Source organism: Chrysochloris asiatica, unplaced genomic scaffold, assembly GCF_000296735.1.
Source record: "Chrysochloris asiatica unplaced genomic scaffold, ChrAsi1.0 scaffold00178, whole genome shotgun sequence".
In the NCBI taxonomy this organism is placed as follows: domain Eukaryota; kingdom Metazoa; phylum Chordata; class Mammalia; order Afrosoricida; family Chrysochloridae; genus Chrysochloris; species Chrysochloris asiatica.
The window spans coordinates 2,949,226-2,965,465 of record NW_006408696.1 but is presented as its reverse complement, the minus strand read 5'-3'; the positions used below and the strand labels follow the sequence as shown (position 1 = coordinate 2,965,465).

At 44.8% G+C, this 16,240-nt stretch overlaps 1 protein-coding gene across 1 annotated transcript in view; it reads right to left on the bottom strand.

Annotated features, from left to right (window-relative positions):
• The window catches only part of SCNN1G (sodium channel, non-voltage-gated 1, gamma subunit), a 31,706-nt gene extending 15,778 nt beyond the window's left edge, over nt 1–15,928 (bottom strand). Inside the window, exons 1-5 of the mRNA XM_006871995.1 lie at nt 15,612–15,928; nt 13,421–13,733; nt 11,659–11,849; nt 10,333–10,436; nt 6,909–7,072 (exon numbers count right to left, since the gene is read on the bottom strand). Of these exons, the coding sequence (XP_006872057.1) occupies nt 6,909–7,072; nt 10,333–10,436; nt 11,659–11,849; nt 13,421–13,733; nt 15,612–15,928 (1,089 nt within the window). The remainder of the gene's footprint in view (nt 1–6,908; nt 7,073–10,332; nt 10,437–11,658; nt 11,850–13,420; nt 13,734–15,611) is intronic.
• Nucleotides 15,929–16,240: the final 312 nt, after the last annotated feature.

Below are 16,240 nucleotides of genomic sequence, written 5' to 3'. Positions count from 1 at the left end.
TGTAGGTTCCCAGCATCTACTCATCTTCACCTTGATCTCCCACAGGCACACACATTATCTATGTCCCAAACTGAAATGGTTATTATGGCCCAACGCAGCTTATCCCTCCTCGTTCCCCTAAGTCTGAATCCTGGTAGTTCAATCTCCCCTGCTGGCCATATCAGGAACAAATATCAATCTGACTTCATCTGGCCCTTCCTCATTAACATCAGTTGTCAAGCCCTGCTGCTACAATGCTATGTTGTTTTTATTAACTGCTATCGAGTCGGTTCCAATTCATAGAGACCCTATCTAGGGTTTCCAAAGAGCAGCTGGTGGATTTGAACTGCCAACCTTGTGGCTTGCAGCCCAGTCTCTCAAAAACATTCCTTTCCTCCCAGCTATTGTTTCAGCTTAGATCCTCATACTATAAATAACCTGTGCTTCTGATCTACTGACTACAGTTCAGTCAAAGTGATTTCCTAAAAAATTTTACTACACAACTTAAAATCCTTTTCTATAACCCCTTTGTTGGAGTCCCTGTGTGGTGCAAATTGTTAATGGGCTTATCTACAAAACTACCAGCTGCTCTGCGGGAGAAAGGGGAGGCTTTCTATTCCCGTAAAGATTTACACCCTCAGAAACCCTGTACAGGGTTGCTATGGGTCGGAACCGACTCGATGGCACTTAACAACAACAACTAACTGAAAGGTTGGAGGGTCCAGTCCATCCAGAGGTATCTCTGAAGGAAGTCCTGAGAAGCTACTTCTGAAAACACAATGGAACACAGTTCTACTTTGATACACTTGGAGTCATCAGAAGCCAGAATCAAGTCATTGGCAACTGGCTTTGTATGCCCTGTGTCTGCATTGGCCCCTTCTGAGACTATTGGTCTGACACTTCTCCTTCAAGAATTCATCCTCTAGAAAGCCTTCTCCAAGAATTTCTGTCTGGATTTCTAACCAGCCAACCATTTATTCATCTACCCAACAGTATTTACTGAGGATCCACTATGTTTCTAAGAACTGAGCCTGAAACAAGGAAGACGAAAGCTCTGCTTCAGTGAAGCTGACATTCTCATTGAGGAAAAGAGACAATAAACATGTGAATAAATGCACCGACTATGAGTGTTGGGGAGGAGATGAGTTATGGTGTTGAAACAGTGACTTGCATAGACAGGGTGGTCAGTACAGTATCTTCTGTGAGGTAATATTTGAGCTAAGGCTGGAATGAGGAGAAGGAGCCTGTCATATAGCGTTCTAGGCAGAAAGAACAGCAGGTGCAAAGGCCCTGAAGTCAAAATGAACTTGGCATGTGCATGGTTGGATCATGAAGAGAGACAGGGAAGGCAGCTGATGATGGAGAAGGAGGGAAGGGCATATCAAACAGAGCCTGTGGTCATAGTAAGGGGTAACTGGATTATACATGGAGGCTGCAAAAAAATTCATGGGAAAAGTGGAACTAAAAGATAATGAATTTTCCCACAAATTTTGGAAGCCCCTTCATATACAAAATATACTCACAGCTTGTGTGCACATCAGAAAATTGCAGTGCAAAGATGTGCTGACTTGTTTTACCCTCTGAAGGGGAGGATCTTTGAAAGCAGAAGCTCTGTCTTATTCATTTCTGGATCTCCAATATTATTTTGAATATTTGATTATTTGAGGGAAGAAAGGTTGGTTAACCAACTGAATCGACTAACACACCTATCAAAAAAGCAAATAAAAACAAGGAAAGGAAATCTAGTTTGTTTGGACTTATTCTTAATGACTCCCTGCTGACCTCTTAGTAATCCCTGGTTTTTTTGTTGTTCTAAACACTCATAAATCAGACTAAGAGCTGACTGACCTTGCTCTGTGGTTTTTATTTTCTACATCTCATGTTGGGTGTAGCAGAAAACCCACCCATACCTTTGTTCACCCACCATTGGTAAAGAGAATATTTTCTTAACAATGCGGTAGGTATTTCCACATTCAGCACAGAAAACCAGAGGGTGGCGTTCCTTGGCTCTTACACTCCTGGAAGCCACCTAGTTAGTAAACCCCATTCCAGTTTGCAGATACAGTGAGAGGCAGAAGAGAGGGAGAGCGGAGAAGAAGAAAAGGATGGTCTGCAAACCTCAGGCCCTGTTTTTCAGTATGCAGATGAAACTTCATAGGGATTGTCACATCAACCTGCTCACTATTCTGACCTGGAATCTCTGGATGGAGAAAAGAAGACTCAATGGCCTGGCTCCTTCAAGGACTCCAAGAGTTTGTGTCTTCAAGCCACAGTTTCAGCAGGTTGGGGCTCAGGAGTTTTATTTTGGAGGGTAGGAGTGGGCCAACAGCATTCACACAGTCCAAGCCAATTTTTCTCTCTCAAGCAGGAACAAAACCCCAAACTACAGGCATCCCAGAAGCCTCAAAATTGCCACCCTGATAGTCCCCCGAGTTCAGGGCTGTCTCTTTGATGGGGCACCAAGGAGCCATTTAAGCCACAGACTTCCTCTATAATGTCACCATGCCAGTTCATCATCTCTGCTGTTTTGTTTAAAGCTCACTTCCTTAGGAACACATTCCTTGATCACTCCTAAAGCCCAAACCAAAGCCACTGCTAGTGACTTGATTCTGATGTACGGTAGCCCATGTGTTCCAAAAAATAAAGCCAATCCATAGAGTTGTCTTGACTGTAATCTGTACAGTAGCATACTGACAAATCTGTCTTTCATGGCACTCTTCTTGTTGTTGTTAAGTGCCACTGAGTCAGTTCCAACCTATAGTGACCCTGTATACGGTTTCCAAGGAGTGGCTGGTAAATTTGAACTGCCAACTTTGCAGTTCAAACTGACCTTGTGGCCCAGCACATTAACTCGCAGCTTGAGTTCTGGTGTTGGAGGAGAATATTGAAAGTGCCATGGGCTTCCAAAAGAACCAATGGATCTGAGTTGGAAGAAGTGCAGCCAGAGTGCTCCTTGGAGGTCAGGATGGCCAAACTTCATCTCTCATACTTTGGACATATTGTCAGGAGAGGATAGCATGTTTGGTAAGGTGGAGGGTCAGAGAAAAAAAGGAAGACCCCCAGTGAGATGGATTGGCAAAGTAGCAGCATCAATGTGCTCAAGCGTGGCAACAATTGTGAGTTTGGCCCAGGACCAGGCAGTGTTTCATTCTGTTATGCATAGGGTTGCTATGAGTCGGTACCGACTCGATGACACCTAACAACAACAACAACAACCACATCAGGATTCTGAGGCACTCCTAGATGGGTTCAAATGATTTTCACTCAACTATTAACCTTAGTTGGAGGTATGGCACTCCTAGGTGAGCTCAACCCTCCAACTTTAAGCTTAGTGGTTGAGTGAAAGTCATTTTGCCACTTAGGAGCTTTTGATTGTCCATAACCCCCAGAAAAAGTAGAAAACAAAAAAATCCTAGCTTAGACATCATTCCTACTACATGCACACAACCTGCCTTTCTCCTTCACAGCATGTATCACCTTCATAAATCGCTTGTGCAATTGATTTATTATCAGTTCTCTGTGCTGAGCTCTAAACTCTATCACCATGGGATGGATAAATGGTGGATGTATGTACAAGTCCAATGTTCATAACTCCATACGGAGCTGTGCTAAGCCATTTTACACCATTCTAGCTTCTTGGATCAGCACTGAACTGCGAACCACACAGTTGGCAGTTCAAACCTACCAGCTGCTCTTGGGAAACCCTATATAGGATCGCTATGAATCAGAATTGACACAATGGCACTTAACAACAACAACAGCTTCACTCTAGCTTGGGAAAACACAGACTGCTTCTCCTCTAATTCCGATTCTCCCTTAATTGTTTCTAAAGTTGAGATTCCCAGTTGCTACCCCTTGGACTAGCCACTGGATTTTGGTTTTATTAAAAAAAAAAAAAAAAAAAAGCATCATCTCCCAGAGATTATGATTCAGTAGACCTGAGTCTGATCATCAGCAGGTTTGGAAAGGCACTGCGCTGCAGGACAGATCTGTGAGCTATGAAGGCTAAGAGGCTGAAGCTGGAACACCAAAGTGATACATAAATAAAGACAGGAACAGATAGTCCACAAAGAGACGGAGTTTTTATTTTGCTTTGCTTTCACAAATACATGAAGGAATACCACTGAGAAGAAATGCAAATTATAATTATATATTGTTGTTAAATGCCGATGAGTGGGTTCCTACCCAGTTACTCTGTATTGGGTTTTTGAGGAGCGGCTGGTGAGCTTGAACTGCTAACCTTGTGGTTCAAACTGACCTTGCAGTCCAGCTCATTAACCTGTAGCACCACACAACTATAGAGATAACTTTTTTATTTTTTGACAAATTAGGAAAGATTATGTAAGGTAATACGCTGTGTTGGTAAGCGTTTGGGGAAATAGTTTCTCTCACATATTGCTGGTGAAGCTATAAATGCCTATAATCTCACTGGATGGCAATTTGGCAAATACACTTTTAGAAGTAACCAGACAAATATTCATCATTTCATACCATTGTTTTTAGTACCCAAAGCCTGGAAACAACCTAATGTCCATCATGAGGAGTCCTGGTGGGTCACTATGGGATCAAGCACTGGACTGAAAGCTTGGTTTGAACCACAAGGTCGGTGGTTCAAACTCACCAGCCGCTCTTCAGAAACCCTATACAGAGTCCTTATAGGTCAGAACTGACTCAATGGCACTTTAACAACAACAAGAATGAGGCAGATCAGTAGGCATGGAACCATTGCTAAGCTACATTGTAGTTGAAAAATGGAGCCTGGCAGTATTTAAAGGAGCAACACTTATTCCCACACACATGCACGGAGTCCTGGTGTGGTGCTGGAGGATAAGCACAGAACTCAAGGTCAGTTTGAACTGCAAGGTGGCGGTTCAAACCCACCAGCTACTCCTTGGAAACCTTATACAGGGTTGCTATGAGTCAGAACTAACTCAATGGCACGTCACAATATCAACAACATACACATGCATGTGAATAAGACTAAAAAATCTCTGTCAAGACACAGAAGCAACAGTTACGGTCTTTAAGGAGAGGAAGGCGGGGTCTGGAGGGCAGGGAAGGTAAGGAGATAGACTCAGCATTGTATATTCCTTGATGATTTGGGTCTTTTAGCGTAGTGGTTACGAATCGGGCTGCGAACCTTAGGGTCAGCGGTTCGAAACTACCAGCCGCTCCGCGGGAGAAAGATGAGGCTTTCTACTCCCGTAAGGATTTACACCCTCGGAAACCCTGTACAGGGTCGCTATGGGTCGGACCCGACTCGATGGCACTTAACAACAACAACAACAACAACTGTGTACAAATATTCCTTTTAAATAAGTTTTTAATAGTCATTCTAATAAAAGTTGTGGTACCATAGGATAAGCACTGGACTGTTAACCACAAGGTGGGTGGTTCAAGCACACCAGCTGCTTCTTGGAAACACATATATGTTTGCTATGAGTTGGAAGAGACCCAACGGCACTAAACAGCAACAACTTGCAAAAGGAGAGAAAGAAAAAGTGATATGTGAAAAGGAAAACCACACAGCTGTGGGGAGGCCAGAGCTGGAGAGCATGCTTCTCCTTGGGGCATGATTGACGGGAGAAGGAATCTGCAGCCCAGAAGTGTATGAGTCCTCTCAGTATCCAAAGAGGTCAGAGAAGGACACAGATTAGGAGGGAGAAGGGATTCTAGGTAAATAAGGTGCAATTGATGAAACCAACAGGCTAAATAGGCCTTTGATGGCCCCAGTAACTTTCCTTCTGCCTTTAAATCGTTTTTACATAACCCATGGCCAAAACACCAAACCAAACCAGTTGCTGTTGAGCTGACTCAGAACAATACCATGTGTTTCAGATTAGAACTGTGCTCCAATGGCTGTGCTCCCATGTGTTCATAAAAAATATAGTTAGCTCCTGACGCCTGGCTTCCAGCATGGGTTCCTAAAACCTGGTATCCTTCTTTAGAATAAGAGAGGTTCCTTAAGTAGATAGGGATGGGTAACTTAGATTGGCTAAAATGAGGGGGCAATAAAGGCACAAAGTGACTGGCTTACAAGTTTTCAAGAGAGAGTTCAGTTTAAGAGTGTGCAGGGGAAGGTAGAGTCCCCACTAAATAGTTTTCATCTTGTCTAGACAGGTCTGGTGAAAAGAGATGGGGATAAGATTCTTATGATTCAATAGTGAATAATTGCTACCATGACTAATTGTAACTGTCACAACTGTAAAGGTAGAAGCTTTGTAACAAAAAGAGGGGAGTAGTTAATCTTACAGTCCAGAAACAGAGGATCCAAGAACAAGAGCACAAGTGGAGTGTGGGACCCTATCCAGAGAAGCAGCGACGGCAGAGATGAGGACATGGAGAGAGACAGCAGCTGAGGACTCTGGACTCATGGAAAGAGAGGGACTGGGTACTGGCAGCCAGGAGGCAGGCTTGCAGAATGTGCCCTTTGGTTGTTTAAATGATTATATATTCCTGATTGTTTTTGTGTGCATTCCCCCCTTAAAAATAAAAAACAAAAAACAGAGGGAATGGAAGCAAATACTGTTGAATGATGATGTGCGGCGGGGAACTGTAATCTGCAAAGAAGTGATGGTATAAAACTGATGTTCTCCTATGTAAACTATCACTCCGGTCACAATAGAAAGTTAAAATAAATAAATAAATAACTCATAAAAAACATGACAAGAAAAAAAAAAAGAGAGAGAGAGAGAAGTTCCTTAAATTCTGTCCCCAAATGGCATCCTATCCTTGTTAATCCATACAGAAGACAGGAGGGTAGCTTTTAGTGTAGCTACTGGAATAACCATTTCGGTAATCAGTGTAAATCACAGGATCATGCTCCCCTTTCTAGCCAACACCCTTTTTCATTAGCTGCATCTCATTGGTTATCCTTAAAAAACAATCCGTGCTCCTTGCCAAGCCTGTAGGTCACAATAGTCTCTTACCAGATGCATTCCTATGGAGGTGGCCATTGCTGTCTCAATCTCTGTCCCCACATCCTCAATGAAGGGATATTCATCCTGCTGATGGACAATCACCTTGGCCCCCGTGGAGGACACCAGGAAGGGGTTATATTCCTCTTCGTTTATGTACAAGATGACTTGCAGTCCTGGGAGGATACAGCAGCTTGATAAAGCCATTCCTTTGGGGGAGCCTGCCTCATTCATTTCCTTATGATCCTCAAACCCAGGACCCAAGCATATCCAACAAGTGAGAGACAGATAGAGGCTGGAAGGGAAACTGCACACAGGTAAGAATTGTGCTTGACTTGCTCACTGTTGTATCCCCAGGTATAGCACAAAATGGGCTTCAAACCCTATCACTACACAGTTCTTGCTACGCATAAGTTAGGGAAGTGCTACCCCCCACCTGAGACCTGTGTTGTCATGTATTCCTTTGAGTTGGGAAGTTCTGCTGAGCATCCAAAGGGAAGTTTTAGCACTATGGCAGCTTAAACCCTTAGAAAGAGTTCCCAGGGAAGGAATGAATCACTAATGAGGTACGTCATCACTGATCTAATTTCTCTCCCTACTCCTACGTTTGTCCCCTACAGTCTAGTCTGCACCTAGAAACCAGAAGGACCAATTCTGGATCAAAGCCTTGACTTGGGAAAGTCAGAAGAGGCATAGTAAATCCTTTCAAGAGTCTGATGCAGGAAATTGGATTACTGACAGGGCTGTGGAAAATGACACATTCAAAGTGGTGTGGTCAGCTACCATATTTGAGCAGGACACCGCTGTTTCCCACTCTGCTAGCCAAGAGATTTGGCAGCTATGTATTGTGCACACTGCCCTTGTTTTCTAAGAGAGAGATTAAGTTTCTAACAGGGCATTGACCCATAGTTTTCCCCATTCTAGTTATCGTTCCAGGCACCCACATTTTGAAAATTCCAGTTCATCAGGGTTTCGCTCTGTCAGCCATGACTCAACTGAGAAGAACCAGTTTGAAGCCCTGATCTTAACATGGCTTGCTCCCTCTCATCCTTCAATTTCCTCCTTGCAGAGGCCTTTCTGGACTTCCTTTCTAGACCTTCGTTGCCAGCCTCTCCTTACTCTCTCTTTTTTAAAAAATACTACTTTGGTACAATATACATAGCATATAATTTGTCATTTTAACCACTTTTTTAAGTGTATGATTCAGTGGTATTAATGATAATCACAAGGTTGCCACTATTAGTTCCCCAATTTTTCTGCCATCCCAAACAGAAACTGTATCCATTAGCTCTCTTCCCTTTTGCTGCTGTGTTTGCTCCATAGCACTCATGGGGATTTGTAACTAGATAATAACTATGTATTTGTTTACTCCTGTGTTATCTGTTCTCTCCACTCAAATGTAAATTCCCTGAAGGCAGAGACAATGTCTGCCTTCTTCTCGGCTGTGTCCTTGGCACCTGGAAGAGGGCCTGGCACATTGCAGTTACTCAATAAATGTCTGGTAAACGAATGAATGAACGAGCAGGGTCTATATGAACTGAAAGAACTGTGACCTCTTCTATTTATAATAAATAAAGGAACTGGAGCCCAGGGGATGGTTTGCTGAAGGCCACACAGTCAAACAAAGCAGAGCACGATGATGCAACTCAGCCCTCCAATACTCAGACTGCGTCTTGCCATTGAACAGGTGTTCTGAATTGCAGCTCTTGATAAGAGCACAGAGCAACAAAGACTAAGATTGATGAGGTTTTCCAGCATGACATGATCTCACCTTTCCTAAGGGGAGCATAGCTGTATATCAAATCATATTCTATTTGCGTTTTCAAGAATGCCTTTTGTGGTAAGTCAGATCAGTCTGCAGAGTTGCCCACACAAAAACCAGTGGTACAATAGTAGTAACGGTAATACTAGTAGCGATGTTTTCATTGATGGTTACAGCAGCAGCAGCAATGACAAGATTTAGCATGTATTGGGCCTTACTATGGAGTCCTGGTGTGGTGCTGTGGGTTATTACGCTGGACTGCAAAGTTGGTTTAAACTGAAAGGTTGGCAGTTCAAGCTGACCAGCTGCTCCTTGGAAACCCTGTATAGGGTCGTTAAGGGTTGGAACCGACTTAGCAGCACTTAACAACAACACTGGACCACTAGGTCGGTTTGAACCATGAGGTCAGCGGTTCTAATTCACCAGTGTCTCCTTGGGAACCTATATGGGTCGCTATGAGTAGAACTGACTCGAAGGAACTTAACTAGTACGTGCCAGGTCTCATTCTAAGTGCTTTACCTATTTTAAGTCCTCTCAACGACCTTGTAAACTAGTACCAAATGCCTTTAAGTCAGTTCTACTTCATGACAACCTCATGTGTGTCCGAGCAGGGCTGTGCTTTACAAGGTTTTCAATGACTGCTTCTCAGTGACAGCCTGTCTTCTGAAACACCTCTGGGTGGACTGGAACGCCCGACCTTTCAGTTAGCAGCTGAGTACATTAACCATCTGCATCACCCAGGTACTCCAATATTTTATGCCAAATGCCATCGAGTCGATTCCAACTCAGAGCGACCACATCTAAGGCTTCCAAGGCTATAAATCTTTATGGGAGCAGAAAGCCTCATCTTTCTCCTCCAGAGCTTTTGGTGGTCTCAGACCTTGTGGTTCACAGTCCAGTGTTTCTCGTGCAGAGCCACCATGTTCCCCTAATATCATATTATTATTGTTGTTAAGTGCCGTCGAGTTGGTTCCGACTCATAGCGACACTGTACAGGGTTTCCAAGGAGCAGCTGGTGGGTTTGAACCGCCAACCTTGCTGTTCAAATCGATCTGGGGTCCAGTGCATTTTTCTGCAACACCACACAATATTATTGCATAGGCGGTACTATTATTATTCCTGCTTTATAGATGAGGTGCAGAAACTTGCTCAAGGTCACATGACCTAGCTAGTGAGTGGCAGGCCTGGGATTTGAACTCAGCAGTGAATGTCTACTTACTCTCAGCATATATGGACCTACCTCCACTTGAAAGTTGTTGTTGTTGTTAAGTGCTGTTGAGCTGGTTCTGACCCATAGCCACTCTCTCTATAGGATTTCCTAGGAGCAGTTGGTGAGTTTGAACCACCAGCCTTGCGGCTCAAACCAACCTTGTGCTCCAGTGCCACACCAGGACTCCACTTGGAAGTTACCTGCCCAGTCTAACTCACTCCTGCTAAGAACTTAATCAAGCTTCCTAAAAGAAGGAACCCAAAAGTAAAGAAGGGAAGTGAAAATGGAAAACAGACACAGATAAGGAAGAGACCAGCAAGGATGCTGGCGGAATATTTCTGGACTTGGCCAATGGCGAGACCATGCATTTCTAGAAAGTTCAAGTCTCCCCATTTGTCCTGTTGCTACCATGCTCACTGTTAGGAATGTGGACCTCAGAAACTCCTTCGTACAGGTTGTCTTACCATATTCACTGCCCCCCATGGAAGTGCTGAGAATGGTCTCATTGACTCGATTGTTGAACGTGTAGCAATTCCCATACATCGGATGATGGAAAAGTGTGAAGTTCCTGTGGAGGAAGAACACGGGTCAGCAAGACCGCACTGGGGACTCTCCACTAGTCTGCGCTGAACAGTCGCTTCTGTTGACTATGGATGATCACTCACTTTCCCATCTTCCCTCAAATGAAGCAACACACCAACAACACACTCTTTATCAAGCATGACAGTCGCTGAGGAGCAATTAGACTCTGTTTTCTGTGCTTCCTCTTAAGTTTCTCGCCTCCATCCTGGGCTATGTGTGTCCCCAATTTTTCTACTCTTGATTTTTTCAGCCAACACTTGATATTTTCCCATCTGCATTCCCAGTCCTAGGAAATGACCACCAATGCAGGAATTCCAACCTATATGCCTTTACACTGATTGAGAACCCAGTCCTCAGAGAGACCTGATTCCAGTTGCTCAATCTTTATAAGGACTAATTGTTGTTGTTGTTGTTAAGTGCTGTCAAGTCGGTTCTGACCCGTAGTGACCCTGTATATGGTTTTTGAGGAGTGGCTGGTGAACTTGAACCATTGACCTTGCAGTTCAAACTGAATTTACAGTCCAGTATATGGTGTGGCGCTTGTGGGCTAATGCATCAGACTGCAAAGTCGTTTGAACCGCAAGGTCAGTGGTTCAAGCTCACCAGCTGCTCCTTGGAAACCCTATACAGGGTCGCTGTGGGTCGGAATCAACTCGACGGCACTTAACAACAACAACATTAACCCACAGAGCCACACCAGGACTCTATTAATGCATAGAAAGATTAGAAAGGTTTAATATTGGAAAAATGAAAGCCCTTCAGACAAGCAGGGATACTTTAGAAAATTCTGTCCATCACTCGGTTAGCATCTGGGATGTGAGTGTTAGTATAAAGGCAGAAAGTCTGAATACTCACACATTTGTGCACAGGCCTCCCTCCCTCCTTCCCATTCTTCCTTTCTTCTCTCTCTCTTTCCTTCCCTTCCTGCCTTCCTTTTCCCTTCCTCCTTTTCTTGGTACCAGATTCATGGTTCTCATAAAATACTCTGTATGTTTATGAGTAATTTAATGAGTTTACAGATATTTTGATTACACATCACATACACCTGATTCTCTGACTTTAGAATCTAGCTCCTGTATAAATTGTTTTTCAAAGGGCAGGGTCAGCGAGAAGAGCTCCACGGTCTACAATTGCTCTGTAGGTGTACACAAGGGACCCGGCACTCAGAGATGCCAGTACTAGGAGCCTGAGAGGCCCCTCCTCCTGACCTGGCATCACAGGACACCCCATCAAAGAAGCAGGTGACCAGCAGCTCCTCAGCAGAATAGCTCATGTTGATTTTCTTCTCCAGAGGCACCTGTGCCATGATGTTCATGTAGTGCAGTTTATACCACTCCTGAATGGCATTGACCCCCGAGCTGAAGGTGTAGGTGGCACAGTCAGACGTGTCATTTGAACACTGTGAATAAGAGGAGACACCACGTTGAAGCCATCAGTACTACTGATGGCCCTCAGAAGGACAGAAAGGGTGAGAAACTGAAACTCAGGAGCAGATGTATAATTGGGTCTTTGATGTGTTTTCTCTCACTTTCGAGGATTGGGAGAGATCCTCCTCATGCCCCGAGGACCAAGAAGGAACTGAGCAAGGAAGGATACAGAGGCCCTCTCCTATGACTCCCTTCTACTGCCCAGCAGGCAAGAAGCAAAGCCAGCTTCTTCAAGGTCCCCAAACATCCCAGACTTGACTGATTGTTGCTACCAAATCCTTCACAAACCTCCCGATTCCCTCTTGAGTCAGCAGTCAAGAAATATGGATTCTATCCCAAACTCTGACACTACATCTCAGTGGGACTTGGAGCGAGGCATTATGCATCTACTGCTGTTGTTGCATGCCACCAAGTCATAGCAACCCTGTACAAGGGTTCCAAGAGCAACTGGTGGATTTGAACGGTTGACCTTGCAGTTAGTTACTAATCCAATGCATATTCTTCAGCACGTTCCCAGGGTCCATGTATCTATTATTTTACCTATAAAATGTTGACAAAAATAACCTCATATAATGGGAGGACCAGTATTTAGACTATATAATGAGAGCTTTCCAATGCAACTCTGGTTTATTACAGATGTTCTCATCACCCAGCGCTTATAAACTCTACTGAAAGAACAGACATCAAGATAGATATTCTAAAAATCTGTTATCTAGGACAAGCTTAGAGACATCTTATAAAAGGCCATAAGAAGACTTTGACGAGTCTCAATGATTTCGAGTAAGGGCTATTTTCAGGATTTGTGAATGGAGCCTTGGGGGTCAACCAACCTAAATTATCATGGTTATAAGAGAGATAAAAGCAGCTTTTGTCCTCCAAAGGTGAGTCCCCTGGAGAGGTTAGGTGATGATTGAGTTTTCTTGGGAAGATAACAGAGTTGGACTGAGGCCTCAAGTGAGACCATGAAGGGGAAATTAAAAGTCTGACCATAGTTCTTTAGGAAGGCAAGTGATGCAGGAAATACTTGGCATCTCTGCTTCTTATTATCTGTTTTCTTTCTTTCCGATGTCTGCAGCATTTCCCTTTGGGAGAATGTCCTTCCCGCCCTTAGATACAATCCAATAAGACTGCCCATCAAGGTGCCTCACCCTCCCTCAGCTAAGGGCTAACCCAAGTGAAGCAAATCAGATGGACCCAAGATGGAATTTGAGTCTTAAGCATGAACAGAAATAATGGAAAACTTATTGAACCCAGCAGCAGTCTCTGAAATGACTTTCAATTATTTCTTGTCACCTAGATCCCTGAATTCTCCTGAGTTTTGTCCTCTGAGAGGCTTTCATAAGCTACTAGCAGTCTTCAAGAAAACTTTTTCTGCTTAAGATATCTGGAGTCTGTTTCAGTTGCTTGTATGTGAATCAGCCGAACTAAGTGGATTTCAGTTCAATCAGTAAGAACTATAAGGACAAATGGCAAAGGAGAAAGCTCCCTGGACCCACTCTCCTCAAGTAACCTGTGCCCCCAAACTGTGAGGAATGAATCTCACCAATTTAAATCCCACCACCTGGTTGGACTGGTGGACATGCATGATGTCAGAAGCCTTGTGAACTATACTTCCGCTGACTTTCCGCTTCCGCCCTGTGACAAAGTCCCTGGCCACCTTGCCCGTCGCATGCTCATCGAAGAACAGTAGTGGGACTAAGTTGATGAATTTGGGCCGTGTGCCCTCCCAGGCTGAACTCCAGGACTCGGCCTCTCTTCGCTTTCGAGACTTCATCTCAGAAAAGCCATAAAGGGTCTTCAAGGCATCCCTGGTCTCCTGTTCCAAGTCAGATAGAATATCCCTTACCGCGCTGTACCTGTCAAAGTAGGAAGAACGATTTAGGGAGGTGGAGCTGTTTTGGCAGTCCTCAGTGCCTGTCACAGAACATGGGGACTTCCCCATGCCACTTTCCATCAACATGTGTCAGTCTTGTGCTGTCTTCCCTGCCTCCTTTGTTTGTCAAGCAGATCAGTCCCTTTACAACTTGCCTCCATCTAAAGTGACTATCACGTGTGACCCTTGTGTGACTTCCTGTGGCTTTACCTCTGCCACCACTGCCTGCTAGCTCTTGGGGTGTGTTTACGAGTTTGCCCCAACCAGCATTTCTGGAGTGGTAACTGACAGTTGCCTCCTATAAACCAGCCACAGTGAGGACTGGCAAAAAAAACTGGTACCTTGAAGTCTACCAGCGGGTAACTCCATCTCCACTGAACACACTGATTCCCCTGAAATCAGTGGTATGAGGAAAGCATACATATAACTGTTTCCTTGACAACTCCAAAGAACACTGAAGAATGATGTCGTTGTTGTTAAGTGCTGTTGAGTCAGTTCCGACTCATAGCAACCCTGTATAGGGTTTCCGAGGAGCAGCTGGTGGGTTTGAACCACCAACATTTCAGTTAGCAGTCCAGGGCTACCATCTTTCATCTGTTACAATGTCAAATGGTTCCTGCATTCCTCTTAACTCTTTGCTCTCTCCCGTCTCCTTCTTGCTCTCTGTATAGGCAGAATAACACAGCCTTCAAGTATACGAACTCTAGAACCAAATTCTCTGGATTTGCGTTCCCTATTCTGTACTGGTTGTGTGACCTTGGGCAAGTCAGTTCATCTTTCAATGCCTCGGTCTCCTCTGTACAATGGGGCTATAGGGAAGACCAGTGATACATAGACATAGATAGAGATATATATGAGCTGATATTATTGTTGTTATTGTTGTTGTTAAGTGCCATCAAGTCAGTTCCAATTCATAGTGACCTGTATAGGGTTTCCAAGGAGCAGCTGGTGGGCTTGAACCGCAGTCCTTGCAGTTCAACCTGAACTTGTGGTCCAGTTTTTATCCTACAGCACCACACCAGGACTCCAGAACCTAACACAATAATTCAGGTGCTGGGTAAATGATTATGAAACAAATGAAGGGAGGGATGAAGGATAAAGAGAGGGAGGAGGAAGGACGGACGGCAGGGGTGGAGGTGGAGGATGAATCTTAGATCTGATCTTGATGTCAAATTCAGGTGCCAACCCATTGATGACTTTGGACAAGTCAATTTCCCTTGATAATCTTCCTCTGCTGTTCTTCTCTTCTCCCCAACCCCACACTTGCTCTGAGAGATTCTGTCAAGTTTGGCTCAACCTCACAAATCAGTTTTCAGTAATCCCGAGAAAGACTCCGATGACCCGTTTAGAACAGGTCTTACGGCTGACAAGACGGTATTACCAAGGGCTGATCCTGCCCAGAGCTCAAAGAACTCAATTAGTGGGGCTGGACCATCCAGATGAGGGTTTAGGGCAGCTGAGTTGCTTCCGTAAGGGTGTCACTTCTGAGACAGCCTGGAGCTGGGAGAGTGAGCGTGTGAGCTTGGAAAGCTGATGGAAGTGGTTAAGCCCTGCCTAGAAGGGTGGAGGTTTGGGGGAGAATGCTAGTTTATTCCAGAACTAACTCCCAAAGGAAACTGACCCTTCCTTCCCACCTTTCCTGAGCCAGCCCATGGCAGCATCAAGAATAGGCTGAAAACTTGTTGCAGATTTAGAACCTGGGAGAGGGCAGTTCACAAATGTTGGTAACTCATTCAAATATCTAAAAAGCGTGACTGCAGGCTGACTTGGCCCAGAGGCAGCCAGTGTGTGACCTTGGGGAGGGGCGTTTGCATCTGGAAGGCACCTGGCTTTCTGCTATCCTGGCTCCTGCCTCTCTTACTTGTATGGGTTGATGTTGCAGATGGTGACAGCAGGAAAATCCAGCTTCTGGAAGTGTACTTTGATGGAGACCGAGACGGTGTAGAAGGAGAGGATGAGGAGGGCACACTGCCAGAAAATGAGAGCTACGGCTGTCAGCGTGAACAGGATCCAAAGCAGGCGGCGGAGGCGGCCGCGGGACACCACAATGCGGCGGCAGCCGTGAGTGTTGGTGTTAAGGCAGTACCACTGCATCAGCTCTTTAATAGTAGGCGCCTGGGGTCCCGTCATGGGCAGATTCTTCCTGATTTTGGCTTTGATCTTCTCTCCAGGAGCCATGGTCAGCTGGGACTTGGAAGGGCTGGCAAACTGGAGAAGTAGAGAAGAAAAACAGGTGAACACTCAGAGCGGCTGGCTTGGGAAGTGTTCCTTCCTTTTTGCCTCAATGTACTGGAGTCTGCATTCTGAGGTCTTGGCCCACTCTATAAGGATATTTGTTTGTGGCCATGACCTGCTCCTCCTGCAGCCCCTCAGCCTAACTCTGTGGGGGCTGGGCGAGGTTTAACCTGTGAAGGATCCAGGAAACCTCAGAGCAACACCAAGTGGTCCCCTGCACCTCTCTTATCCCCCTTGACTATGGTTAGGGAGGTT